Raw genomic sequence first — 26,192 nt, 5'->3', positions numbered from 1 at the left:
AGAACAGACAGGAGAACAGACATAGAACAGACAGGAGAACAGACAGGAGAGCAGACAGAGTTGAATAGCGTGGTTGAGGTGAGTTGTCTCCCTCATTGTGAATACTTTGATCCTTCCCCACAGCGAGGCGACGATTAAGAGATCGTTTTTATGTCTGACTTGTCAGGAGATTAAGGTTAAAAGCTAGTTTCAGTGGTTTTTGCTTAAACCACGTCAGTGATGTTATCAGTTTACATTACTCTGTCACTTCCACAGGGGAACTGTCAGGTATCAGAAAAATTCCCTTTTGATGTCATTGTTTTAGCTATTTCATTATTTCCTCTATGAATCAGACTTGTGGCATGGAACTGGTGTTATTCTATATTGCTCGCAAGTTCCAGTTTTACATTGAAGTTATTAAAATAAGAGACTCCTCGGCGGTGTTGACAGTTTGTCTACAAAACAGTTGACAACTTAGAAAACTACTTGCAACGTGGATGTTTCCAACGTCTTTATTCATCCAGGGATATTTCGTCTTCCATGAATGTATGTTTTTTCACACGATGTTGTGCGGTGATGTGTAGGCATGCTGTGGTCGGGTGCTGAGCACACGATGTTGTGCGGTGATGTGTAGGCATGCTGTGGTCGGGTGCTGAGCACACGATGTTGTGCGGTGATGTGTAGGCATGCTGTGGTCGGGTGCTGAGACCAGGAACTTCATTTGGTGCCCTTGCTCTCCATCTGCTGCAGGGCCTTGTTCAGCTTCTGGTTCACGATGTTCCTTTCGGTCCATCTCACTACAGGGGAAACACAAGGAAGCAGGTCACAGTGCTCCACTTCCACCAAAACACCCATGGTTCTTCAGGGTTAGGATTTATTCATGTAGAAAAATTCAGATTTAGAAGCACCACATGAACTGGACCAAGAATGTAAATGTACATTAAAAGAGGGAGGGGGAGAAAGAGGGAGAGGCATGGGTATAGCTTTTCCCCCCAAAAAACTGTATGTTGTGTCCTCAATTTACTTTTATGTTTACTGTATTCAACAAAAAGCTATTTGGTGCAAAAGTTTGATTTTGATAAGTGTTTCTTCAGTGCTTAATTTATCAGGATATATGAGGTGTTTCTGCCTTTGGGTATGTAGTTTTGTGATTTGTGTTTTGAGAAAATCAGCCGATTAAAAAAAAAAAATGTTATGTTTGAAACGCATATGCTTTGGCAAAAGCTAGAACATCAGGAGGGAAAGTGTTTAAAATGTTCCTCTTTTGTACTGAGCCAGGAGCAGCTATATGGTAAGGCTACACACCCAGGTCGTCAGTCCTGCGGCCGTACCAGCGCTGGGGGTTTGGAGGAGGGGGGGCCAGGGGGTGCAGGATATAAGACTCCTGAACCAGAGACTTCCACTCCAGAGGAGCCCCTGGCAGACACAAAGGAGAGCAAACGTGGAGACTGGGAAGAGGAACAGACCATTCACAGGATAAATATTCTATTCAGTTCACTTTATTAATCCCAAAGGAAATGTATGTATAAATTGTACTAGATGCAAACCTAGCAAAGTGTGAACCAGGCCTTGAACTATCTGGTTATTTCGAGCCTAACTCAGTAACAGTGGATGTTTGTGATGTGATGAAAGCATGTCATGGAGTTTCTTCCTAGCATCATCACCTCGTCATCATTACCAACCTGGGAAGATGTTGCTGCGGAGACAGTGTCCCAGGCTGTGATAGGAGGAGTGTCGAGATGAGAAGGTGGACCCTGTGTCTGAGTAATGAGGCAGCACGAGGAGGGAACACGCTGTACCCCTCACCACCTGAAATGTACACACGCAGGCTCGCTCACCCATTTCAACCTGGAAAAACACCTCAATCAATGCACCTAGAGCTTCTAGATAGTTCCAATTTACATGGCTCCTGTCGTCTGTTGCGGTCTCTGACTGGTCAAGGGAGGTCATGGCAGGTACTAAAAACAGGATAAGCGGAGGTGTCAAAATTCTAGCGCATAGTAATGTCACACCTTTATGTGTTTGCAGAGACGACGTCATATCACAGATGCATAAACAATTAACTAAAACCCAGCTTGTCACAACCAAAAACATTTCCGGTACTATGTTGGGTACATAGCCTACTGTGCCTATTTATATGACCCAAAAAGATTGTGGATGAGACTCTCATGCTGCACTCATGCCTTACAGTTTTTTTCAAATGCTTACACACAAATTCCTTACTTTTCACACAATTTCTGAAACCTGACACTCAAACACCAGAACCACACCTCAAATCTGCAAAACCATACGCACATTTTGGGCCTTTGACTCAGTTTTCAATTTCATAAAACATTTTTTGCAAAACACAACACACAATTCTCCACGTAACACACAAAATTCTAACGGGAAGCATCTTGATTTCCTTTTTAAAACACAACCAATCAAAATGCCACACTATGCACAACACACGGTATACTACACACAAACATTTTAGCACCCATGCATCCATTGACTGCAGTGCACTGCATAATTGGTCACAGTCTGGTGGATTACTGTATCATACCGTGCAACAGTACAGTGACTGTACGAAAACATTCTGCCAATATTGTAGAAAATAGTATACATTACTGTATGCTACAGTTCATGGCACACACAGACACACCATTCTGTAATCACCTTTTTCAAAATTAGGTAGGTTTGGTTTCTGTCCTACTACACTCTTTCTTTTGTACTGTGTAATACTGTATTCACAACCACAAATGCTTATAGTAAAAAAAAAAAAAGTTTGTTTTCAATCTTGTTTTCGTGTTTACCATGAATTTTTCATCATATCTGCCATTTACTTTCAATCTTGTACAGAAATGTACAAAGAAGCTCATGAAAGAAGAGCTTTAGGTTTTGAATAACTGTGTGTATATGATATATCCAAAGATGTAATATAACGGCAAAAGTGTTTGCAACATGAGACAAATGTGTGCTTTTGAGACGTGTTTGTGATATTTTGAATGCAGTGCTTCATTTTGCAAGAGAAGCGAGGCATTTTGCATTTTGTGTGTGCAGTTATTGGATTTGTGTGTTAAGTTTTGAAAAAAAGAGGATAAGTAAAAAAAAAATGTGTGTAAGCATTTGAACAAAACTGTAATAGCGATATCCGCCCTCTGGCGAATATCCCATGGAAGCTCAACCAAAAACAGCAGCGGACCATGTGCCGCATCGGCCTCTGGCTTTTTAAATCCTTGTTTCCCCCCCCCAAGATCAGTGCGTGTCAGTAAGTCGCCTGCGTTAAGAATGTATTGCTGCAAGTAGTTCAAACAATAATTAACTTAACAACAGAAGAAGTGTACCCCGTTGTCTAGGATTGTATACTTACATTTGTATTCGGCGCCGACGCCCCTTCCTTCCACTTCAAACCTTACCTCAGTGTTGGTCAAATGTAATAAATGATTGATTTTTGTAGACCCACTCATCGACCAATGAACGTGAGAAGTGAACCGTTACCAGGATACTGATGTCACAATTAGCCTGAAAGGTTTCAGTAAATGGAGGAAAGCCTCTTCACATAGCAAGTTTGCGGTTGCCCTGCATGGCACGCGACACATTGAATACTTTGTTGTTCTCCATCCCATTCGTCCACTGGAACTCATTCTTACACTGAAACAGGCTAACAAATCGGTTCCCTTGTCAATTTTATTTCACATCATACATTTAATTGAGTTCATTACTTTTAATACCACACACACACATATCAACTTGCTAAAACATTATAAAACATAGGTTCCACAACTCTCAATATTTATATATGTACATGCACTCATGTCTTCAGAGGTTAACCTCTCTGGTCTTCTATCTCTATGAAGTGCACTTAATTCAGTCACCCAGGTTAGTTGAAGGATCCAAATACAACCTTGAATGCTCCCAAAACAAGAAGTAGGATCAAAGTCAAATATGTGAAACAATTATCATATTTGGGGGTGTACAAGCAGAAACGATGCCAGACTATGAACAATAACATATTAATTCTGTGTGTGATTATTTTTCTGCAAATTACCAATTAATATGGGGTGACATTTCTGTAAAAAAAAAAAAAAAGGGGGTAGTTTTACGGTCAAGGGTTTTGTTTTCTGTGGTTGTCAACATTCTTGTTCCATGACCTAAATATTTTTACAACATACCTACATAAAAATCACAACCCTTTCCAAGGTCCGTAGTAAACAATAAATGCTGAAACTGTAGATGTTTATTGGAGTGGTCCTTTGAATGCTGCCTTTCCATTCTCAGGAAGGTCAGGTGAAGTGCCTGCCCAGCTCTATGTTGGGGCAAACTTCTTGGCCTGTGCCCTCACCCTCTTCTCATAGTCCATTCTGTTCTGACTACAAGACAAAACAAAAATGAAGGGAAGTTAGCTTTCTATACCATGTTGTCTTGGAGCTGAGCTGAAAACTGATCAGGAAGACAGGAAACAGATTTTCTCTGGAAGAAATCTACTGAGCATGAAGCCAACACCACAACACGTCTGAATACCCTGCATAGGTCCCAACTTCGAACCCCACATCCTTTCACTGGTGGTGTCACTGCCTCCACCAGAACCCACCCCCTACAGAGACTCACCAGAACCCTCCCCCTACAGACACCCACCATAACCCACCTCCTACAGAGACTCACCAGAACCCTCCCCCTACAGACACCCACCATAACCCACCTCCTACAGAGACTCACCATAACCCTCCCCCTACAGAGACACTCACCAGAACCCTCCCCCTACAGAGACTCACCAGAACCCTCCCCCTACAGACACCCACCATAACCCACCCCCTACAGAGACACTCACCAGAACCCTCCCCCTACAGAGACACTCACCAGAACCCTCCCCCTACAGAGACACTCACCAGAACCCTCCCCCTAAAGAGACACCCACCATAACCCTTCCCCTACAGAGACTCACCAGAACCCTCCCCCTACAGACACCCACCATAACCCACCCCCTACAGAGACACTCACCAGAACCCTCCCCCTACAGAGACACTCACCAGAACCCTCCCCCTACAGAGACACTCACCAGAACCCTCCCCCTACAGAGACACTCACCAGAACCCTCCCCCTACAGACACCCACCATAACCCTTCCCCTACAGAGACTCACCAGAACCCTCCCCCTACAGAGACTCACCAGAACCCTCCCCTTACAGAGACTGACCAGAACCCTCCCCCTACAGAGACACTCACCAGTAGATTGTGTATGCCTCTGCTTGTGCAGGGTCCTGGATGTTGGGTTCATTCAGAAGCTCTTGGATCCCCAACAGGATCTGGAAATACAAACCCCAGATTGACCTCCGACTGATTTTAGAAAGTGTGTAGATCAGATATTCCAACAAATATGTGATATTAGTGTAGGTCTCAGCTCTGACCTGTTTGATAGTGATGGCTGGCCTCCAGTCTTTGTCCTCCTCTAGGATGGACAGGCACACTGTGCCAGAAGGATAGACGTTGGGATGGAATATAGGTGGCTCAAATTTGCCTGAAAAGAATCATGTACAAGTCAGAAAAATCAATATTCATTTTATTTTTTGAAGATTGAGGCCCTGGCATCAAAAAGCTTTGTCTACTTTAAGATATAAAACTGAGAAACTATTGGCATTTTCAAAACTGAAAATAAAATCTTGAAGGAAAAGAGAAAACTCTTGGAGATAAACTCACATTTTGGTGGCGAGGAGGGATAATCATCTTTGAAGAGCATTCTGAGTTTGTACTGGCCTCCTTCCCACAAGGTCTAAGGAATGTATTAGAGATGGTTGTGATTCACTTATAAAAACACATCAAACCCAAACAGCTCCAATCAGAAAAGGGCTATAGCATATGACAGCCACCATGGCAGATAGAGTCCTAACGAATCATTAAAAACACGAATAAAGAGCTCACCCCCTTCTTTCCTGGGATCGCACATTCCCAGTTCATCAGGTTCATGGTTCCATCAGGATTTTTGGTGGGTACAGCAACAAATCCCTGTACGAAGACAGACGAGCAATATAAAGACAGTATGCTGATCAAATTGGAAAATAATTATGTTCCGTCGTTAACAACACAATAATTTCCTATGACCCCCACACAGACAGAGCTAGTATTGTCTAGGCCTACTCACGAATGGGTGGTCTTTCCGCCATGCTTTGCGCTCCTGTGACAGTCTGCTAAGAGCGATGCCAGACATTGCTACTCATTAACGCCGCTCTGTGGTGAAAATGCAAAAACAATTAACTGAAAGAAACGTTTTCTAACTTGATGTCCATACCAAAATACACAGTGATATTTCATGTCAATGTTGGTCTTTGATTATTATTAGTACTAACCATATGTCCTAAACAGGTTGTACATTGTCCACATTACTCGTTAGTTGCTAATGAGCGAGCTACGGTGGAAATGCTAAGCTAACGTTAACAAAGTAGGCTACTTGTAGCAGCTAAAGTAGTTAACCAACGTAGCTTGCACATTTCTTAATACTTTCATTGTCTCTGTAATTAATAAAGCTGATATTTGTTTTACCTCTTTATTAACTTGACACTGGGCAGAAATAGTGGAAGCTTGTAGATCGCAGTTTTTCTTGTTCTCTTGCAGCAGTGAGAGCTAGCGTCGATAAAGTCGATAGCTTGTTAAAGCTAAAAACAAAAGCCAGTGCCACACGGTATTAAACACTTTTCTTGACTGTCAAATGACAGCTACCAGATAAATTGCCGATAAGTGACAATTTGTTTATCTAGCAGAAATGCCGAAATCCCAAACAAGCTCAGATGTGATGTTTATTTTGTCCTATTTGCAGCTTGCTTTTGAATGACACGGTAACTGTTTTCACGTAGCCAGCACCACGATATCTCGCCTATCAAAAAAGGACCCCAATTTGTTTATTTCCTCAGGACCTCCAGGCACATCGCAGGGCACCTTTTGAGATTCGCTTCATCGGAAAGTCTTTGACGTCGTTTTCGGCCATCGTCGCTGTGGCATTCTGACAATCTGCCAAATTTATTCCGTTTAGTGCTACGTCAAAAATATATAATGAGCTAATCTAAAGCGATTAAATTAAATATATCAATCACAATAGCCTAATTAACTAGGCTATAATTACTTTTTTGTGTTTTTTTTAACATTCAAATGGGGACTTGAACATCCACATACGTTCGGTTTGGACGCCAATCTGCTGTGCTGATGAAATCGCTTCCAATTAGCAACGATCACGTATTACACAGCATGATCGAAAATACCATAACAGAATTATTAGTACACCAGAAAAATCAGGCACATTGGCAGACCCCCAAAATCCAACATGAAACCGGATTGAACTGGTTCTAAATTTGTTCTGCGTCAGCTACTACACTCTAGGATGTGCCTATATATGACAATATTATTGTCTACTGATATAAAATAACCCACTATGAATATATGGTCCAGTACTCCCGAAAGAATGCACTGCACATTGTTGTATTTCCCATAATATTGGCCTATGCTGGCCAAGCATTCGTTTGCCGGATATTTAATTACGGATTGGTTAGGCCTACATAATGCATTAAAGGCTGAAATTCTTGATAAAATGTGACAACACAAGTGGACTATTATAAAAGTGACAGTCAGTATTCCAAATAAAGAATCGTGTTTAAATAAAAAAAGTTAAAAAAACGACAGGACATTTAGCCTAAACTTCAAACTAGTTTTTATTATGAAATGTATTGCACGTCATAATATTAGTCACAATGTAACAGTTGTCATTTGAACAAAAAAAAAGTGCACTTAGGTCTGCAACAATGTTTGACTTGAAATGCAATATTCTTCATTTGAGGATAGTAAATGAAACATGAAATAATTCAAACTTAAGTGCCACCTAAATTATTAGTCTCAACATCATCTATATGAATAATCTAGGACTACCTGCACCACACTACTCACCCCCGGGCATCTTTATGACCAGCACCTTTTACACAGCAGCGGTTCCCCAAATCTGTGAACAACCAGGCCATAGCCATGGAGTTGGGGGGACCAAATCTGCTGGGGAGTCTGAGGGCCCCCCCTGAAAACTTAACGTTATTGTAGAACATTTATATTTTATATCAATATATTGGGGGGGACATTTTGATCAGATTTGAATATTTGGGGGGGATGTGTCCCCCCCCAATATATATTATGATTATGGCCATGTAAAAAACACTCTACCTTCTCTGATCTGAGGGTTTCTGAAGTAAAACGCATTGACCTTGCCCCCTCTTGAGCCGTTAGTAACTGTGGATTCAGTGCATTCATTTTCTGTCGACTGATCAGTAACTTCTGCTACATTAAGGATCTACCTCCCATTTCATGTTCATTTCTATGTCCCTTCAGAGATAATATGCTCGGGCGCAGCTCTTTTGTCCCAGTCAGCCCATGAGCCGTCGTACACGGCCACTCGCGGAGATCCCAGCAGGTAGGCAGCCAGCACCACGTGACACGCTGTCACACCGGAGCCGCAGCTGGCCCAGAGGGCCCGCTCCAGGTCCACACCGGCCTCCCGGAACAGCTCAGTCAGCTGTTCAGCCTCCAGTTCCCTCCCGGAGGCGTCCATGAAACTGGTGAAAGGCATGTTGATGGCACCAGGGAAGTGCCCTGGTTTAGTGTCTGTGGAGCAAAGCAATAGTATGGTTGATTTGAGTGAATTGTGAAGCTTTATTGATCATTCAGCTCTGTGTCACGATTGATTGTGTCCCCAAGCATTACCTATTTTTTGTGTTATATGTTTTGGGAGCAGTTCGACATGTGCACCTGTAGGTATTTACAGTTACTTATGGGGCAACTTACCATCCCTGGGCTCCGGCTCAGTTCCCCTAAACCTGCCAGCGGACCTAGCATCGATGACCTGGAACCGTTTGGTTTCGATGTTCTTCACGATATCCTCGTAGGTCTTTATCCAAGATTGATTGATACTCGCCTTGAACTCTTGACGCTCTGGTGAACAATACTCTGATGTCACCTGACGCCCTTCATGAAGCCAGTTCTTCATGCCACCGTCCAGCACGGAGACACAATTGTGCCCAAATAACTGGAACATCCACCAAACGCGGGGTGCGCTATATGATCCAAAGTCGCTGGCATCGTACACTACAACATGTGTGTCGTTCCCAATACCTAATCCTGACACATACTCTGCAAATTGATTTTGAGTTGGCAGCATGTGATCCAGCGATGAAGTTTTGTCAGAACACTCATCCAGATCAAAGAAGTGTGTGCCGGGTATGTGTTTCTGTCTGAACTCGGACGTGGCATCTCGTTTCAGTTTCGGCAGATACCAAGAGGAATCAAGTATTCGCAGATGAGGACCTATTCGGTTGCTTTTGATCGCATCCGCAAGCCACTGGGCTGAGACAAGTGCACGGGTCTGCGCCGCCATGACAGCTTATAGCTAGCTGTACATCATGTGACAGGTTGTCACGTGTGCGATGTGACCACGCCCCTCTGTGGGAACTTAAAACTCTGACAAGTAGCCAAGGCCAAGGAACTTTCTATACATTTTGTGTAGAGATTAAGGTCCATGGACAGCAGTTTTTTTGTGTAAAATAACATAAAACCATTTTTTTGCCACTTAATTCTGTCTATTGCTTTCTGGGGTTGTTGAGGGCAGAAGCACTTTGGTGATAGACAGGGGGTTGGGCTCTCCTGTAGTGTGACTAAACAAATACCCGCCCCACTTACAATTCTGCTGTACGTGTACAATCGTGTCTTGTGTGCCTTGCTTGGAATGTTGTCAACATGTCTATTCTATCTCTGCGACTCTTTGTGTCAAACTGGACTTTGGTGGCTGGTATTGGTGTTAGAGAGGAGAGATGTGTTAGAGAGGAGAGATGTGTTAGAGAGGAGAGATGTGTTAGAGAGGAGAGATGTGTTCGAGAGGAGAGATGTGTTAGAGAGGAGAGATGTGTTCGAGAGGAGAGATGTGTTCGAGAGGAGAGATGTGTTCGAGAGGAGAGATGTGTTCGAGAGGAGAGATGTGTTCGAGAGGAGACAGGACATGCTGGGGGAATGTGCGCCTTGTCACGGGCCTCTGATTACACACTCAATGCTTGGCTTGTCAGACGGTTACCAGCCCAGTGCAGGACCAGGTCACCGAGAGGAAATTACAAACCTGATGCCTGCCCTCTCTTTTCTCCTTTGTTCAGTTCTACTTGATACTCTACTTATTTGACTCAAGAAGCTCACAGATAAACTCAGAGCCTTCACCTCTGTTCACATTAGCACTGAACACAGAGGGCTAGTTTCCTTGACACAGATAAACAAATCTATTTTTGGATAAAACTAGGTTTTTAGAAACTCTGTTTCATAGTCCAGGAGCATAATCTGGGGCCTCATCCATATATGAATTTTCTGAATAATACACACAACAAAAGAAATGTGTCTCACAAGCAATTTATTTTGTATAGTAATACATGTCAAAGTACAATTTACAACTTTAAATGGCTACAAAGAAATCTGTAAAATGTCCTCCTGACTCCAGTGGCGCAGTGTCAGAAACATGTGTCTTTAAGTTGCATTTTAAATAAAAATCAAGAACAAACATCACTGCTATTCATTTGAATCAATGCTTGAAATGGTGGGTACAATCATGGCTACTTATTCAGAACATATAATATGATGTGAAAATGCATTTGTATTCGTACATTGGTATGTATTGAATATAGAGCAGTGGTAGATCCTTTGACTGCAGATCATGAGGTTGCAGGTTTGAATTGATTTAGATAAAAGCATCTACTAAATTAATATGCAATGTTACATTATTATAATTTCTCTCTCTCTCTCTCTCTCTCTCTCTCTCTCTCTCTCTCTCTCTCTCTCTCTCTCTCTCTCTCTCTCTCTCTCTCTCTCTCTCTCTCTCTCTCTCTCTCTCTCTCTCTCTCTCTCACACACACACACACAGACACACACACTCTGCTTCAGTCCTCAGTTCACTGATGTACAGTATCTCTCTGTTAATTGACAGTGATCCCACGCTTTGGAAGAGAAGGTTCTGAGGGCATCTCAGGGCATGTACTTCCTGGCTTCAGGGCATGTACTTCTTGGCTTCAGGGCATATACTTCCTGGCTTTCATGCGGGGGATGATGTGAATGTCTCTGATGTCATCGTGTTGGAGCAGCCAGCACAGGTAGCGCTCGGTGCCCATTCCCCATCCACTGGTGAGGAGAGGGATGACCTGCCTCATGTTGATGTACCACCTGTAGGACTCCTCAGGCACGAGGTGGTGCCTCAGGGCGTCCTGCACCATCTCAGGAGTGGAGTGGCGCTCCCCCAGACCCACAGTCTCTCCCAGACCCAGGAGCAGGTCGGCTGCTTTGGCCTTGCATTTGCCAGTATGTTCCACATAGGCCTGATAGAAAGGCACACCTAAGTGGTCCATCTCTGTCAGCCAGACGGCTCCTCCATACTTCTCAATCAACACCCGCTCTCCTTTGCGTGTCAGTTTCCTGCCAAACTGGGGTTGGCCATCCTGGACCCACTCCAGACAGTCTGCAGATGGCATCATGGGAATGGCCTGGTCCAACGTGACTCTTGGAAGAGGGGCTCTTCCATCCAGCTTCTCCAGCAGGTCTCGTGCATGGGAGAGGGTCCCAGCAGTGTTCAGTATGATGTCAGAGTGCTTCTTGAGCATAGCTTTGGTTAGGTTGGCCACATAGCCCTCTGCTGTGTTCATGGCATCATCCATGTCACCAAGCAGCTCACACTCCACATGGTAAAACTGGTTCAAGTGCGTAGCGTCTGGATCCTCTCCTCTGAAGCTTGGAGACACGTAGTAGGTGCCTGGCAGGTCCTCTTGGAAGCGCAGGAAATACTCCAGCACAAACTGCATGGAGTCAGCCAGGTAGACGCCCTGCCCCAGCATGTTGACAAACACAGGCTCAGAGTCTGATCCCAGGCCCATAGGGGAGGATATGGTGTCTGTGGTGAGAGGCGTCAGAGCATAGGAATACTGGCAGGTGTTGTGGAAGTATTCCACAGTGCTGTGGAAGAGAGTGTTCTGAATCTGGAAGAGATTGCGGTACCACTGGCTTCTAATGGCCAAGGCAGAGTGAGTCTGGGGGTCCTCCCAGGAGCGGGGGGGCCGGCAGAGTGAGATCCTGGTGTAGATCTCTCTCAGGGTCTCAGGGCTAGCGGGGGGGCCATCAGCAGATGAGATGTATCCAGGATAGGCCGTGACATACTCCTGCTGCAGGGAAGCAGGCTCGGAGTTCGGTGACGGGACCAGAGGGATCAGCTTCACGTGAGCGTAATCAATCTCAAAACCCTCGAAGATCAGAGCAACACCTCGTGCTCTCAGTCCTTCCACCAGCAGACCGGCCACTTTACGAGCCGCTACAATCAGGGACGTGTAGTCAGAGTCTTTCAGGCGGAAGATGTCGCTGGTCAGTGGTTTGCGTGGCACCAGGACAGTAAGACCAGGCGTGTTGGGGTAGGGAGTGAGGAAGGCCACATGTTCATTGTCCTCCCACACGCGCCACTGTGGCTCCTGGCCACGCACTATACGTGAGAACAGGCTATCGTCGGAAGGCTCTCCTAAATAATCATAGCTGGAGGGTGCGTTTGGTGTGGGAAGCTTGTTTTGAATCTTGGCCTGGACCTGGTCCAGATCTTGGTCCTCCCAGCGCGGGCCGCTCTTTGAGCTGCAGTATCCTGGATCATAGACCTGGAAGTCCTCCTCCGAAGCTAGGTGGGGCTTCCATTCAACCTCCAAGCTATGGAGCGGCAGCACTCTGATTTGGGCAGGCTGATCAGGCTGTGGTTGAGATACCAAGGCACAGCGCTGCACCCCCAATCTTTCACACAGCAAACTAGCAACAGCCTTTGCCCCTCGTAACATTTCTAGAAAATCTGGCAGGGGTAACTTAAAGATGCTGTTTTGCCCACTAAGGGTCTTGCGTGTCAGAATGGTGGCACCAGGGGTCCAGGGCCTGGAGTGTAAGTAAGCCACAAGGTCGTCGGTTTCCCAGATCACGTTAAAGGGACTCTTCATGGGTCTGATGACTTCAACGCGGGTAATACCACTGATCATAGAGGCCACAAACATCACCCCAGCGTTGGTCTCAATTACAGCGTCACCTTTGGCGTCTACAGCGATGATCCCAGCACAGTTCCCCTTCAGGTTCTCAGTCATCAGCTCTCGACAGGCCTGTCTCAGACTGGAGCCTTTATGGTGGTAGAGGCCGGCCACTTTCTGAGCAACCGTGTGGCGGAGGAACACGTCCCCATCCCCTGAGCAGGTCACTGCTAACTTATCATCAGCATATATTCCTGCTCCAACTACTGCTGTATCTCCAACTCTGCCTTTCCATTTCCCAACCAACCCGCCTGTAGATGTCGCAGCTGCTAGCTTGCCTTGGCGGTCTAACGCCACAGCGCCAACAGTCTGTGGGTGGTTGTTTTTGGAGGCGTTGCCTGCGCTAAGCTTTGCCATTAACTCCCTGCGACGAACATCAGTGTGAAAGTACTCTGCCCTCATAGGCTTTGCGCTCCCCTCCAAGCCTTGTACAAACTCCTCTGCACCTTCCCCTACTAGCAGTGAGTGTGCACTTTTGTCCATAACGTGTCGAGCGGCATTTATCGGGTTCTTCACACTCTGAAGGCAGGCCACTGAGCCAGAGGTCATCCCACTGCCGTCCACTATGGTCGCCTCCATCTCATTCTTGCCTTCGTGGTTGAACACGGAGCCCTTCCCAGCATTGAAGAGGAAGCAGTCCTCCAGGGCTGCCACGGACGTCTGCACAGCATCTAGACTACTGCCTCCTCCCTGGAGCACTCGCGCCCCGAGGGTCAGGGCTGTCTGGAGGGCAAATTCAATGACTCCCACGACCTTCTGGTTCAGCATCATCACCTCCCCAGCTCCTCCGTGGATCACCAAAGTAAAGTCTTGTTTCAAGTTGGCAGTGGCTGGGTCAGAGGTCAGGGTTTGCTTGGACACTTTTCTGCCCGACCTTGGGCCTACAGGGACACAACTCGGGCAGATTTTCCCCTCAACCAAGTCGTTCATTTGTCCAGCCTGTCCTTCCTGTAGCAGGCACTCCAGGGCTCCCATCTGACCTGCAAGCGCATATCTGACAGCAAGCAACATTACCAGCTTAAGTGTGACCTTCAGGCTATCTTGAAGCCTCTCCAGGATTGTGGCAAAGCTTCCTTTCCCGTTGAGCACCATGCGGACTCTGTCGCTCCTTCCCAGGTACGTGACAGCCAGCTGATCTTTGGCATAAACGTTTCCCACCGCACACTCCACGCCCTCCATCACATCCTTGCCTGTGAGATACACGGACGGACATCCAAAGGGTTCCAAGAACCTTTTGAGGGGGTTGTCTGGAGACAGAGCCCAGCGGAGGGCAGCGAGGTGAGGCCCGACACCATGGCCACTTTTGGTGGCTTTGATGAGGTTCTTATGCTCCAGGAACGCAGCGTGGAAGAGGCGTAGGAGGTCAGTGGTGTACTGAGGGATGTTGTCTGGTCCCACACAGGACGCCAATGCTCCCACGAGCTGGCGAGACTTCATGGTGAGAGAGTATGTCGGGTCACAGCGGCCATGTTTGTAGTGGCGCATGTGGGTAGGTGTTACCAGGATGTGGGTGGCGGCAAAGTCCCCTAGAGTTTGCCTCAAGGAAAGCTGTAAGGAAAAGTTGATCCATGCATCGTATAAGCCCCTGTGACCTTGCAAGGTTGAGAATACATCTGCGTAAGAGGAAACCTCAAATGTGAGGACTGGGTGGGTTGCTTTAAGGGGGGGACTCGGGCTAGGGTTGGTTATACCCTGCATTGGAAACAACAGTGGACCCGGAGTGGGGGAGTCAGTGTTAGCGATGGTGGATCCATCGCTGCTCACTACGTTAGCCTGGGTGAGGTCTGAGCTAACTGATTCTGACAAGTAGAAGACACTCTCAGCTACCAGCCCTGCCACCATCCCATCCAAGGCACTGTGCTCAAACACCAAGCCCGCTGTGCTGTCTTTAAACACCACCAGATTCACCACCTGTGGAGAAAGAAAAATGTGTGTTGTTTGTAGTGTGGTTTGCTAGTTGATGTTGACCTGAAGAAGAACCTGTTTTCTTCCAGTGCTTCTTTGAAGTACATTTTATTAGCTGAAAATTGTGGAGTGCAAATGACTCTGGGAGGGGTTGAAGATGAACTTCCCATTTGACTCAATATTGCATTACTCATTTAACTCAATCGATGTCATTCGTCTACTCAGCAGATAATCATGTTGTTTTTCTTTCAAAGAAATACGTAAAGACCACATCCTCTACGGGATGAATGCAGCTCATTCACCAGGACACCACATGACAGACATCCTATTTCCCGTACCTTGTCATAGTATCTCAGACAGGACCCGTCGCCCCCGCCCAGCCGGACGGCGTTCAGGGTGTCCGCCAGGTCAGACGGTGGATTGCAGTCTTCCAGGGAGAGAGCCACCAGTGCGCTCTCCATCACCCCCAGAGAGGCAGCAGTGGGCCCTCCTCTCCTGAGGATGTCCTCCCTCACGGAGCTCCATGCCTGGCGCTGCAGGGCCGAGAGGCTGCAGATGGCCCGGGGAGCGTTTTCCTCCCCAGCTGGTGGCTGGTTCAGCACATGAAGCACCTGGCTGTAGATGTGGAGGAAAGGCAGAGGGGACATGGGTCCTCCTGTGGCGGAGCGCTCCAGTATGTTGACAGAAAACACTCCACCTGAGCTGATGATGATGGCATGGAGGCTTTCTGGATACACCTGTTGAGGAAAGGTGACATTTAATATTGCATTAAAAAAATACCCAAATAAGATGAGGTGGGCCTCTTTAAATCTTTTTTTTTTTTTTATCTAAAAAAGTACCGATCCAGTGATATCACCCCTGCACCTCACCTGAATCTGATCCTGAGTGCTGCCGGGAATACGGCTAGTAGCAAATACTTCAGACTGCTGTGTGCGTTCAGTTGGAACATCCCCCTCCACCAATGAAGGCTCTGTGTACATCTTTGCCACCGCCCACATCAGGGCTGCTGCCCTCTCCGCTTGGGAGCGTTCTACCTGGGAGGGGGGTAGCACGGAGGGGATGGCAGTGGAGGTGGGCAGAGGGTCCGTGCATGACAGCAGCCGGGATTTGAACTGTTCCGTCACCCAGTTCTCCCTTCCAGAGGCAGCGGCTCCCAAGCGGGCTTGGGCCTCCTCCAGAAGCCCCCTCTGCTGGCTCAGGGTGCTGATGTACTGGGGGTAGAGCTCAGGCTCCAGGGTGAGCTGCAGCACACGACTAGCCTCCTGCAAGGTGACATCCAGCTCGGGAACGGGATAATCGAGAAGGGCCATCCTGTTGACAACCTAGTGAAGGAGAGGTGTACAGTAAGGTTGAGCTTATTCAGTCAAATCAGTTGAGTCAACTTACTGATCACCTTTGATTGTTGCAACTGTCTTGTGAGCAGCAAGATACTGTTTCCGTATTGGCAAAGTAGTACCTTTAAATGAATTATGTCTTATTTTGCTTTATCTCTTTCTTCTCCAATATAAAAAAATTAATAATTCCCCTTCCACAGTTTATCAGTCCATTTGACATGGCCTCTTTCCATGTCAAACACATGAATTAGTAATTCAGTTCTTCTGTTGATCATCCAAAGCAGGAGGTCCTGATAGTCCAACAGACGGCTCTGTGGTGGGGACCTCACGCGACCTCACACCAGCACCCCCCCCCACCAGCCCCCCCCCCCACCAGCCCCCCCCCCCACCAGCCTCCCCCCACACCAGCCTCCCCTCCCCCCCAGATCCTGTGAGACACTGCTTCCTACCCTCAGGCCCTACTGACGTACATCCCAGTACATCAAAATATCCTATCAAACCCAATCCACGTGCCACGTACCCCTCTTAGTTAAACCAGAAAATTGCCCCAGTTCCACATTAAGAATAGCATGGTGTTTGTATTGCCAGTTGTCATGAGAATGATGTCTCATGCTGCATGACCATGTGGGGAAATTAGATTAGTGCTGATTGGTCGACTCAGTTGCTGTCCACAATGTTGACAGTTAGTATTCTTCTCCAGGGTAGATTCAGGTTCTCCAGAGATGCTGGTCTTGTGATTGCCCATAACAGCTATGACATGTCCTCTAAACAAAGCTACAATTTCACTGATTCAAAGACAGAGCAGATGTGATGTGTGTTTAGAAATGCAAACGATGCATGGTTTGTTTCTAAATGTATATGTTAATGTCCCTCATTTTTTCAATATTGCACTACAATGCTATCATCCATAATTATGTAAATAAGTCCTTTGACACATCAACTCAGATCGTATAGCTCGGTTGTATACGTTGTGTTCTTTTTAATTTTGTGACACAGACTACAGCTGGGACAAATATATGTCTTGACTTCAGTTTAACTCAGCGAAATGTTTAAAACTGCAGTACTGTTCTATCTCCAAGAGAACAATTTCACAACCTGTAGCGTATAATTGTCACTATTCCTAGCAGTATGTTTAAGCCCTCAGTTTATAAGTAAATTCCAACCCAACAGATGCTCCTTTGATAGCAGCATGTCCTTTCGTTGCACATAGACAGAAAGATTATTACATCACAGACATAGTGTGTCAAAATGCCCAAGTGTGAACATAATCTGCACACAGTTCAGTTCTGTAAATCTAACACAGCTGGGATTCATCCAAGCCTCTCTGACATAACATCTCACAACATTTGATGATCAGATGAAGTTATCTACATACTTGACCTGCACGTATACAGTACATGTATATTTCAGTATGATATTAGTCCAAATCAAGGAGTCTAACTAACATACTATTACATGCTAATATTTTTGGGGGAAACACAACACAGTATAAGAAAGAGAAGGATCTTACAGAATTCCTTACATTTCTCAAGATATTATTCTTTAGTATTGACTTAGTTTTATTAGCTTACCTCGGTATGGAAAACACTCAAGACCTGGACAGTCCGTAAGATGCAAGTCTAGTCTGAGTGGCAGCCAGTTCTGTGGGTCTATACAAACAGGGGCAGGCTATAATATATACCTTGTGATTCCAATTGAAGAATTCAATTTCCTGTCTCTCCATGAAGACTGGGTGAATCGGGGGCAGTCTCTCCCTGCACCCTGTGCTGTCCTTGACAGAATGGACTTTCAAGATGGGTCTTTTAGATACGTATTTGATTGTATTGTATCTGATACCTTTATTAAATAAAGGATCATTGTTAGTCCACACTCACTCCGATTAATCTTGAACACGACATGTTAACCTTGTGACTGCTGAGGCATCTATTAAGTATACGTTTACTGGATTTGTCCATGTTGTTGTTATAATTAGATTGAGGTTACAGTAGAAGAAAGAACATGCATGGGAATCACTTAGCTGCCTGTCTCTAACCATCTCTCGTGTTGTCTTCAGTTACAACGGTCTAATGATTTTACTTGATTTAAACCTATATGCTGAAGCCTAAAGGAAGTCAGTTAGTTGGAAAGTTCAATATTTTCTGACTAACAGTTTTCAAAGGTCAAAGGCCGTTTTATGCACGATGAACAGCTTGTGCCAAGGCTATTTATAAACTTAAAATATACTGTGGGGCCAATTCTCATGCTGATTTTATAATTTTGTGGTGAAAAGCAGGCTTCTTGAAGTATGTTTTTAGCACAACCAAGTAATCAAGTTCTTCAAGGACTTTAGTCCAAGACTTAGTAATTGTAGGTTGTGTCATGCTACTCGAGCAATATTTCTACCTATTATTAGAATTGCCTGTTATTTCATGATTGGTTTTAATTATAAAATCGGTAAATATCGCATATATTTAATATTATTTATCTACTTGACATGTCACGTTCAGACACTTTTGAGTTTCTTACACCGGATGTACTAACAACAGGTGTGAAAATATTTCGTCATTACCTTCCGGGATACATGTTGACCCCGGCGTGAGTGAGTTGCTTCTTCTGGTGGCTAAGGACAAATATTTGAAACCGTTTTAGAAACGTAAGTCATCTGCTTGTTTTTAGCAACGCTTGTAAATTCTAACTGTACATTTTGATTGTGCGTAGCACTACAGTAGCTAGCAGATCCGAAAGTGTTGATCTGTAGCCTAGCATTGATTATTCTGAAAGCTAACCAGCTAACTCGCTAACTTGCTGTAAGCTAGGCTAACACACGCCAAATGGTCAAATGATCTCGCCAACCATTTCTCCGAATGAAAGTGACACTGATATCCAAGTACATTTGGTGTATATCTGTAGCTATGGTAGCACTGGTACTCAAAGCCACATACCTGTCTAGTAGTTAATTGGCCTGCCGTGGTCTACGCTAGCTAGCCTTAGTAGCCTGGTGACAGTGCTGCCAAAGACAAATATTGTTTTGCGACTTCTCTTTCGATTTGGTCGATCTTCTTAGCTAAGATCTAAGTTGTTAGTAGGCAACTCAGAACAGACGTTCCGAGTAAAAAATGTAAAATCCATGGGCTCGACAATTTAATATATCACTTCATATATTAGTGTCTGGATCATCTGCTTCTCTGTTATGAGATGAGCAAGCTTGAACAATGCTTGCTTTGCTAAGTGGATATTTGTTATTAGTTCAATTGTAACCAAACTTGAGAAATGATTTTTGGCACACAATTTGGTTCATTTAGTTAGTGAAAGACGGAGGTAGATGGGTAATTTGTAGTGCTTTTTGCTTATCATACACCTGCCTAGTGCAAAAGATCTCTGTGGATTTCCTTCAGTTGTCAGGAATCTGCTTTATTCTTGAGTATATTCCCTCTCTCTCTCTCTCTCTCTCTCTCTCTCTCTCTCTCTCTCTCTCTCTCTCTCTCTCTCTCTCTCTCTCTCTCTCTCACTCACACTCTCACACTCTCACATCTCCTGAAATAATAAAATGTAACCCCCCCAGGAGCCAGGGACTCCTCCCCTCTCCATGTGTGTGACCTGATGGGCGGCTGGTCTCGCGGAGCGGTGCTGGACCTGTACCGGGCTCTGCTCCGTGCAGGGCGCCATCTTCAGCACACTGACCGCAACTACTACCGGCGTGCCGTGGCCCACGAGTTCCGCCGTTGCCAGGCACTGACGGTGCCCACCGACAAGGAGGACGCTCTGAAGAGGGGCCAGTTCTTTCTCAGCAGTCGCTTGGGGGGCCTGGTGTAGCGGGGGCGCCTGGTGTAGCGGGGGGGCCTGGTGTAGCGGGGGGGCCTGGTGTAGCGGGGGCGCCTGGTGTAGCGGGGGGGCCTGGTGTAGCGGGGGGGCCTGGTGTAGCGGGGGGGCGGAGATCACGTCTGTAGCAAACCAAGAGCATTTGAAATCAAATCACTTAATCAGGTATGTGTCCTGGTCTTGCAGACACAGTTACGCTTGTCCTAGATCAGACTTACTGGGATTTTCTATTGAGGTTCAATCAGTTCTGGAATTCAGACCTTAGTCGTTTTGTTTACTTGGAGATCTGTGAAACCACAGGTCGCTTTGATAAAAGCGTCTGTAAAACACATTATTATTAATGTCATTTAATGTATTAATTTCCCTTTTATTATTGAGCAGATGCTATTTTACAACATTATTATCCATCGCTACATTTAAAGCGATTCCACACTGACCATATTTCACCAGCCCTTGTCTTCCCCTTTGGGTGTTCCACCTCGATAGAGAAGCAAAGATGGCTGGTGTGAATGGTGACCGGAAAGGAAAGCCGGATGACAAGGGGATCGGCAGCGCCATCGACTTCATGCTGTCTAACGCCAAGCTGGTGCTGGGCGTGGGCGGAGCAGCCATGCTCGGCATAGCAACACTAGCAGTCAAACGAGTGAGTAGCACAGAGGGGAGAGCTGCATCCAGGAGAAGAAACACGCTCATGGTGGCAATTTGTCTGTTTCGACGCAGCAATGTGACACATGGGGTAGTTTTATTTTCTTGTTTTTATAAATGTGATTACGGAAAGGAAAAGATGAACTCCGTCATATCCCTCCGTTCGGCTGAGCGTTATGTTCCATGTTTTAGATGTATGATCGAGCCATCAGTGCCCCCACCAGCCCCACCAAGATGGACCAATCAGGGAAGAGGAGCTGGGAGGAGCCAAGTTGGATGGGCTCGTCTCCAAGGGTACTGAACCATGACATGAAGTCGACAGTGAGCCGGTCACTCCAGTCCCTGCCCACCTCCTCCCAATCATTTGAACCAGGTACGCCGAGCCTGCTGATACGGCTTCAGAACTATCTGTACCATCAGTCAGAGCACTACACTCTACAAAAGTACATCTGGAACACACATCAGCAGAGTCAGAGCACTACACTCTACACAAGTACATCTGAAACACATCATCAGCACCATCCACACAGCTAGGACTTGATCAAGGACAGGTGTGCACTTGTAGGGCCTAGGATAGGCATACACTTGTATTAAACTCCTGTGTAATCTGTTCCCTGATGGTTGACCCTCTGTTGACAGACAGGCTGTTCCGTGGATTGCTTTACTTCCTGTACAGTGAGTGATTTTGCTGACTGTCTGAGGTCGTAGTCTGAGGTTGTTGTAGTTTTCACACAGTTGTGGACTGTAGTCTAGGAAACCCAGCCAGCCGACTGACTGGGGGTGGCCGGTAGTGAGCTCCAGTTTGTTGCTGTTGTGACGAGGTGTAAAATAACATAAGCAGAGGTGTAGAAGTTGAGCTTCAGACAGAAGACCTTCTGTGTGCCTGTTCCTCCCTGAGCCTGCTGATCACATGACCACACCTGCTGATCAGCACAGTCCTCAGAGCACATTAGTGATCTGTTAGGGTTAGGGACGCTCGGTGATTGGGTGGAACAAACACATGGTAGACCTTCAACTTTCTGAAGGTGAACTGGTTATCTAGTATCCCCACACACACACGCACACAAACACACACACACACACACACAAACACACACACCCTCTCATAAATGTAGAAGCCCCTCCTGACCCGTGCTGCCCTCCCCAGACTGCATGCGGAGGGCTGCGGGTCGCGGAGCGGCAGGCCAGACGGACATGCTGCGAGCGCGGATGCGTCTGTCGCTGCAGGAGCGTCTGTGGGAGTTCCACCAGGAGCGGGTCGCCATCCCTGCAGAGGAGCAGGGGGCCGCGCGCAGGGCAGCGCTGGACATCTGCGCCGAGCTCAGGGTCTTCCTCCACTCCAAGCTGCCTGACATGCCTCTCCGGGAGATGTACCTGAGCGGGAGTCTGTATGACGACCTGCAGGTGAGCACAGGGGGAGGGAGGGAGGTGGGTGGGTGTGAAGGATGGGTGTTCTGTAGAGGGGGATGGAGGGATAAAGGGAAGGGTTAGAGACAAGAGGGATTACTTGTGCAGAAAGATGAGGTCATTCTATAAAATGCCATGCAATTCTCTTTCAGTGTTATTTTCCCTCGATTAATTTGTAGTACATTATAAAAGTTTACACACTTTCTGTGTGGCTCTATTGAGTATGTATGCCTCCTGCCTGCCTGCCTGCCTGCCCCCCCCCCCCCTCCCCAGGTGGTGACAGCAGACCACGCACAGCTGATGGTGCCCCTGGTGCTGGAGAAGAACCTGTGGTCGTCTGTGCCCGGGGAGGACACCATCATGAACATCCCGGGTTTCTGGCTGGTCCGCAGGGAGAATCTGGAGTACTTCCCCCGGGGCAGCAGCTACTGGGACCGCTGCATGGTGGGGGGCTACCTCTCCCCCAAGTCTGTCCTGGAGCTGTTCCACAAGCTGGTGGCTGGATCCATCAACTGGCCGGCCATCGGGAGTGTCCTGGACTACGTGATCCGTCCGGTGGTGCCGTCTGAGACGCTGACGCTGGAGGTGCAGTACGAGACGGACCGCCGCCTGTACGTGGACTTCCTGCCGCTGCTGGTGATGGAGGACGGAGCCTCGCTGATCGCCAAGCCCCACCGCATGATGGCTGAGCGCCACGACAACCTGTGGCGGCAGAGCTTCCGCGTGGCGGAGACGGCGCGGCTGCGGGCGCTGGACCAGGAGGACGCTGGCTGCCGCTGCGCCTGCCTCAAGGTGGCCAAGGCCGTGTGCAAGCTGAACCCCGCGCTGTCGCGCCTCACCGCCAGCCAGCTCACCAACGCCATCCTGCTGCTGAGCGAGAAGGAGGGCGACTGGACCCAGGAGGCGCTGGCTGACCGCTTCCTGCAGCTGCTGCGCTCGTTAGTGGGCCACCTGGAGGCTGGGAGGCTGCCCTGCGCCCTGGTCCCCAGGGTGGACCTGTTCTGCGAGCTCACGCCCCAGGAGGTGGACGAGCTGGGGTACACTCTCTACTGCGCCCTCTCCGACCCAGAGGACCTGCTCAGGACTGCCGTGCCGCCATGACGACCTGCCGCGGCAACCACGAGCGCACCTGAGGTGGTGTGTGATGCAACGTGAACATGTAGCCGAGCACATCATCACAAGCTGTCCAGAGCGAAAGCTCCGGGATGTCCTGCGGACTGCAGGATCTATAGACTAGTTCTGGGGCTTTTTTCTTTTGTACTCACCTGTGTGTGACAGCAGCACCTGGTGTGGCTGTGTTCAGCCATATCTGAAGATCTACAAACCGGTCTAACCTCAGACCAGTCCAGGTCATGCCTCTTGTGGTCAACAATACCCTCTGGTTCACACAGGCTGATTCGCTTGGTGCTGTTTGTTTGTTTGTTAAGTTGGTGATTGTAAAACAGGGTGACACACACATATAACTAATCTGGAATGAAATAAAGATGATATTTAATATTAATTTATGAGTGGATGGAAATCCACTTGAGTCTTTTTTAAGGAATTTGGTCACGATCAGTTACGAGTGATTTCAAACACTGAAGTTGTGGGGGGAATGTTTGCCTTGCCTGTGAAACAATGTCTTTAATCAACAGACATGGCCCAACAATATATTGTGAGCGAAACACTTCAATTGTTTGGATTGTTAGTCAACAACACAAACCCTAATACTGTGGGCAGTGTTGGGACCTGGGGTCAGGTGACACCTGAGCTCAGGTGTTCCTGCTGCATGACCCTGTCTGCCCCTCAGCACTCTGTGAAAGGATGAACATGACCCTGTCTCAGCACTCTGTGTGAAAGGGTGAACACAATGTGATGCTCTTGGGAGTCACCAGGAAAGCAAACATTTGACCATAAGATTAGAGAGTAATCTTATGCTCATTTATTTGACCATAGTTATGTACAGTTAGTCTCTAACTCGACATTTCTGAGTTAAAAGAAAAAGGTCACTTTGTTCAGCCCTCTTTAATAATTATTTTCACCATGTTTTACAAAAAAACACCACAGTTAGGCTAACATTGTGTTCAGTCTCCCAGAGTGGAGTTGACTAAACGAACCACGTGTCTGCTGAAGCAACAGAAAAGTCCTTAATCTAAAAGTTGGATGAAAGAGTTGTTAAAAGTGGTCTGTGTAGGGCTATATGCTGTTTGCATGAGTATCCATGTAACCTCCTGATGTATCTTACCCTCTCAGAACCAGACAGCTCTGTGCTGTCTGGTTCTAACGTCAGATGTCATGTTTAAAGGTTTATATATGCATACCTGGTTGTTATACAACAGAAAATTGAACATGGCATCTTCATCAAAGTTCTAACATTGTGTTTTTCAAAAATCTCCACCCGTGTAATTGTCTTGATTTTAAGATGTGCAAAATCAATAAGACACTGAGCTGTTTATCAACAGAGTTGCAAAAGTTAGTCCTGGTCAGGGTGCTGATTGGGTGGATCCTTGATGGCAAGGTGCAACATTGTTGCAAAACATTTGGGCCATCAAGTTTATTAAAGAACTCACTTCCTGATCTGACAAGAGCCTGTGGGGTGGAGCGTTGTGATTGGATGCCAATGATATTATCTCTTCCTGTTAACAGAAGGATAGATCCTTTTGAGAATATGCTTCTGTGTCCAATATATTTGAACAAGTGGTTCCACGGGTCAGTGAGGAGACACTGATCTGCAGGATATTTAACAGTGTCACATGCTTTATTGATCTCCCGTCAGTTTAGCAAGCTTGCTTAAGTGTGTGTGTATACTACGCTACAGGGGAGGTGGGTTTCTGCTAGCTCAGTCTACATTGGCGGCTCATCTAGTAAGTAAGGAAGGTTCGCTGTCCAACCTGGGAGGACGTGAAGGTGTTAATCTAGTGTTGTCTGGGACGCAGGCCAGCTGCTAGGATGATGGTTACTGAAGCAGGTTGTGTCGACGTGTCGTCCCTTCAGCTGGTCAAACCTGGACCTCTCGCTCTCAGTTAGGGTTAATCATTATACAGGCCCCCCCTCAAACACGTTTAGGATGTTACTCAAGCCGTAGGATGAGGAATACTGGGCCTGTTACTTCTCAATACCACAACAATTACGAAACAATTCTTGTAGTCTTGGAGACTTGTTAGTATTTTTGTATTTATTGTACATTTGTAACCAAAAAAAGAGTATTTATGTTTGCAAAGAATACAAAACACTGTGCTTAAGTGCTTCATAATGGGTGAAGCAGTCGTGGGTCTTACTAGTTTTTTTTTTTGGTGTTCAAATTGGAGTCTTCCTTTGCTTGCAGACCTGACTAAAGATATAAACCTTGGTGAGGTAACTGTGCCACTCAAGTTTGTGACGTTTGTCTGTTTGGTGTAAAGAAGCCCTGTCTCCAGCTTGTGGGGTTCATCCTAGATATGTGCTTGCATGCAATGTATAGTTTTTTAATTTGAGACTCATTTTCTATTTAATTTGAGTTGTCTGGAACTGAATGGTACACACAGCACTTTGTAACTCCAATAAATGTTACGACGTATGTTCAGTATGGTTGCTCTGTCTGAATCAACTCACAAAACCAAAATGTCTCACAATAAGTTTATTTTGTAAATGAGGGACATTGTGGGCAGTGGTTAGATGTAGGCATTCAGTCAAAAAAAATGCACAACTGAAAGCTTAAATCAACTTTGTAACAGTATTCTTCAAAAAACAATAGCCTCTAACATGCCACTTCAGCATTCTGACACCATCCTGTGTGACAAAGCCTTGAAACAACATGACAGAGAAACACACATCTGCACTCTTTCCTACTGAAATAAGCTGGTTTCACACAAAAAATTATTAGAAAAGCTCTCATTTAAAACATCTTTACTCATCTTAAATTACCCCCCAAAAAGCACAAATCTAAAAACAAAGCATTGTTGATTTGGAAAAAGATCTCATCTTAAAATCTGACTTGCAAGCAGCCAAACTGAGCAGAAAAGTCCCTTCAAACTTGTTTTTCTTTTTGGTTACAAGTCAACAGATTCTGCAACAACTGTCAACTCTTCAATAAC

General features: G+C 46.3%; 7 protein-coding genes across 9 annotated transcripts in view; 2 read left to right on the top strand and 5 right to left on the bottom strand.

Annotated features, from left to right (window-relative positions):
• The window catches only part of napsa (napsin A aspartic peptidase), a 54,754-nt gene that overhangs the window by 24,660 nt on the left and 3,902 nt on the right, over positions 1–26,192 (bottom strand). The window lies entirely within an intron of this gene.
• Positions 637–3,532, bottom strand: LOC134039243 (ciliary microtubule inner protein 4). Of its 2 annotated transcripts, none has more exons than XM_062484970.1 (5): positions 3,332–3,532; positions 1,882–1,937; positions 1,662–1,788; positions 1,285–1,395; positions 637–776 (listed from the first exon to the last, which is right to left on the bottom strand). In XM_062484970.1, the coding sequence occupies exons 1-5, from the start codon at positions 3,426–3,428 to the stop codon at positions 697–699; spliced, it is 471 nt and encodes a 156-aa protein (XP_062340954.1). In that variant the 5' UTR covers positions 3,429–3,532; the 3' UTR covers positions 637–696. The 2 variants fall into 2 exon arrangements, with proteins under 2 accessions (XP_062340954.1, XP_062340946.1); XM_062484962.1 differs by lacking the exon at positions 3,332–3,532 and adding an exon at positions 3,099–3,203 and having other exon boundaries at positions 1,882–2,162.
• On the bottom strand, positions 3,647–6,846 carry LOC134039260 (SUMO-conjugating enzyme UBC9-like). Its single transcript, XM_062484982.1, has 7 exons — positions 6,495–6,846; positions 6,097–6,182; positions 5,877–5,960; positions 5,655–5,727; positions 5,366–5,475; positions 5,184–5,263; positions 3,647–4,331 (listed from the first exon to the last, which is right to left on the bottom strand). The coding sequence occupies exons 2-7, from the start codon at positions 6,160–6,162 to the stop codon at positions 4,268–4,270; spliced, it is 477 nt and encodes a 158-aa protein (XP_062340966.1). The 5' UTR covers positions 6,163–6,182; positions 6,495–6,846; the 3' UTR covers positions 3,647–4,267.
• mpst (mercaptopyruvate sulfurtransferase) lies at positions 7,637–9,385 on the bottom strand. The gene is made up of 2 exons (XM_062484950.1): positions 8,769–9,385; positions 7,637–8,588 (listed from the first exon to the last, which is right to left on the bottom strand). Exons 1-2 carry the CDS (start codon positions 9,355–9,357, stop codon positions 8,302–8,304), a joined length of 876 nt encoding a protein of 291 aa, XP_062340934.1. The 5' UTR covers positions 9,358–9,385; the 3' UTR covers positions 7,637–8,301.
• Positions 10,751–17,979, bottom strand: si:ch211-256m1.8 (uncharacterized). Its single transcript, XM_062484940.1, has 4 exons — positions 17,862–17,979; positions 15,826–16,278; positions 15,295–15,693; positions 10,751–14,962 (listed from the first exon to the last, which is right to left on the bottom strand). The coding sequence occupies exons 2-4, from the start codon at positions 16,264–16,266 to the stop codon at positions 11,024–11,026; spliced, it is 4,779 nt and encodes a 1,592-aa protein (XP_062340924.1). The 5' UTR covers positions 16,267–16,278; positions 17,862–17,979; the 3' UTR covers positions 10,751–11,023.
• Positions 18,796–20,253, top strand: LOC134039214 (mitochondrial ribosome and complex I assembly factor AltMIEF1-like). Its single transcript, XM_062484929.1, has 3 exons — positions 18,796–18,922; positions 19,832–20,073; positions 20,182–20,253. Exons 2-3 carry the CDS (start codon positions 19,870–19,872, stop codon positions 20,188–20,190), a joined length of 213 nt encoding a protein of 70 aa, XP_062340913.1. The 5' UTR covers positions 18,796–18,922; positions 19,832–19,869; the 3' UTR covers positions 20,191–20,253.
• On the top strand, positions 20,157–26,056 carry mief1 (mitochondrial elongation factor 1). Of its 2 annotated transcripts, XM_062484911.1 has the most exons (5): positions 20,157–20,253; positions 20,575–20,731; positions 20,926–21,106; positions 21,881–22,137; positions 22,414–26,056. In XM_062484911.1, exons 2-5 carry the CDS (start codon positions 20,585–20,587, stop codon positions 23,239–23,241), a joined length of 1,413 nt encoding a protein of 470 aa, XP_062340895.1. In that variant the 5' UTR covers positions 20,157–20,253; positions 20,575–20,584; the 3' UTR covers positions 23,242–26,056. The 2 variants fall into 2 exon arrangements, with proteins under 2 accessions (XP_062340895.1, XP_062340903.1); XM_062484919.1 differs by lacking the exons at positions 20,157–20,253; positions 20,575–20,731; positions 20,926–21,106 and adding an exon at positions 21,176–21,408.

Source organism: Osmerus eperlanus, chromosome 2, assembly GCF_963692335.1.
Source record: "Osmerus eperlanus chromosome 2, fOsmEpe2.1, whole genome shotgun sequence".
Lineage (NCBI taxonomy): Eukaryota > Metazoa > Chordata > Actinopteri > Osmeriformes > Osmeridae > Osmerus > Osmerus eperlanus.
This window is presented reverse-complemented; position numbering and strand designations above follow the sequence as displayed.

Bases quoted from the DNA above. Each gene is read 5' to 3' on its own strand.
- LOC134039214 (XM_062484929.1), top strand. From the start codon at position 19,870: ATGGGCGGCTGGTCTCGCGGAGCGGTGCTGGACCTGTACCGGGCTCTG.
- LOC134039260 (XM_062484982.1), bottom strand. From the start codon at position 6,162: ATGTCTGGCATCGCTCTTAGCAGACTGTCACAGGAGCGCAAAGCATGG. The intron at 5,961-6,096 runs GTGAGTAGGCCT...GTCTTCGTACAG, and splicing joins GGCGGAAAGACCACCCATTC to GGATTTGTTGCTGTACCCAC. The intron at 5,264-5,365 runs GTCAGAGCTGAG...TTGTATTTCCAG, and splicing joins CAGCCATCACTATCAAACAG to ATCCTGTTGGGGATCCAAGA.
- mpst (XM_062484950.1), bottom strand. From the start codon at position 9,357: ATGGCGGCGCAGACCCGTGCACTTGTCTCAGCCCAGTGGCTTGCGGAT. The intron at 8,589-8,768 runs GTAAGTTGCCCC...TTTGCTCCACAG, and splicing joins TGAGCCGGAGCCCAGGGATG to ACACTAAACCAGGGCACTTC.
- LOC134039243 (XM_062484962.1), bottom strand. From the start codon at position 2,073: ATGTTTTTGGTTGTGACAAGCTGGGTTTTAGTTAATTGTTTATGCATC. The intron at 1,789-1,881 runs GTAAATTGGAAC...TGTACATTTCAG, and splicing joins CAACAGACGACAGGAGCCAT to GTGGTGAGGGGTACAGCGTG. The intron at 1,396-1,661 runs GTTGGTAATGAT...TGTGTCTGCCAG, and splicing joins CCGCAGCAACATCTTCCCAG to GGGCTCCTCTGGAGTGGAAG.
- mief1 (XM_062484911.1), top strand. From the start codon at position 20,585: ATGGCTGGTGTGAATGGTGACCGGAAAGGAAAGCCGGATGACAAGGGG. The intron at 20,732-20,925 runs GTGAGTAGCACA...TCCATGTTTTAG, and splicing joins CAACACTAGCAGTCAAACGA to ATGTATGATCGAGCCATCAG. The intron at 21,107-21,880 runs GTACGCCGAGCC...TGCCCTCCCCAG, and splicing joins CTCCCAATCATTTGAACCAG to ACTGCATGCGGAGGGCTGCG.
- si:ch211-256m1.8 (XM_062484940.1), bottom strand. From the start codon at position 16,266: ATGGCCCTTCTCGATTATCCCGTTCCCGAGCTGGATGTCACCTTGCAG. The intron at 15,694-15,825 runs GTGAGGTGCAGG...TTTCCTCAACAG, and splicing joins GCACTCAGGATCAGATTCAG to GTGTATCCAGAAAGCCTCCA. The intron at 14,963-15,294 runs GTACGGGAAATA...CTTTCTCCACAG, and splicing joins GTCTGAGATACTATGACAAG to GTGGTGAATCTGGTGGTGTT.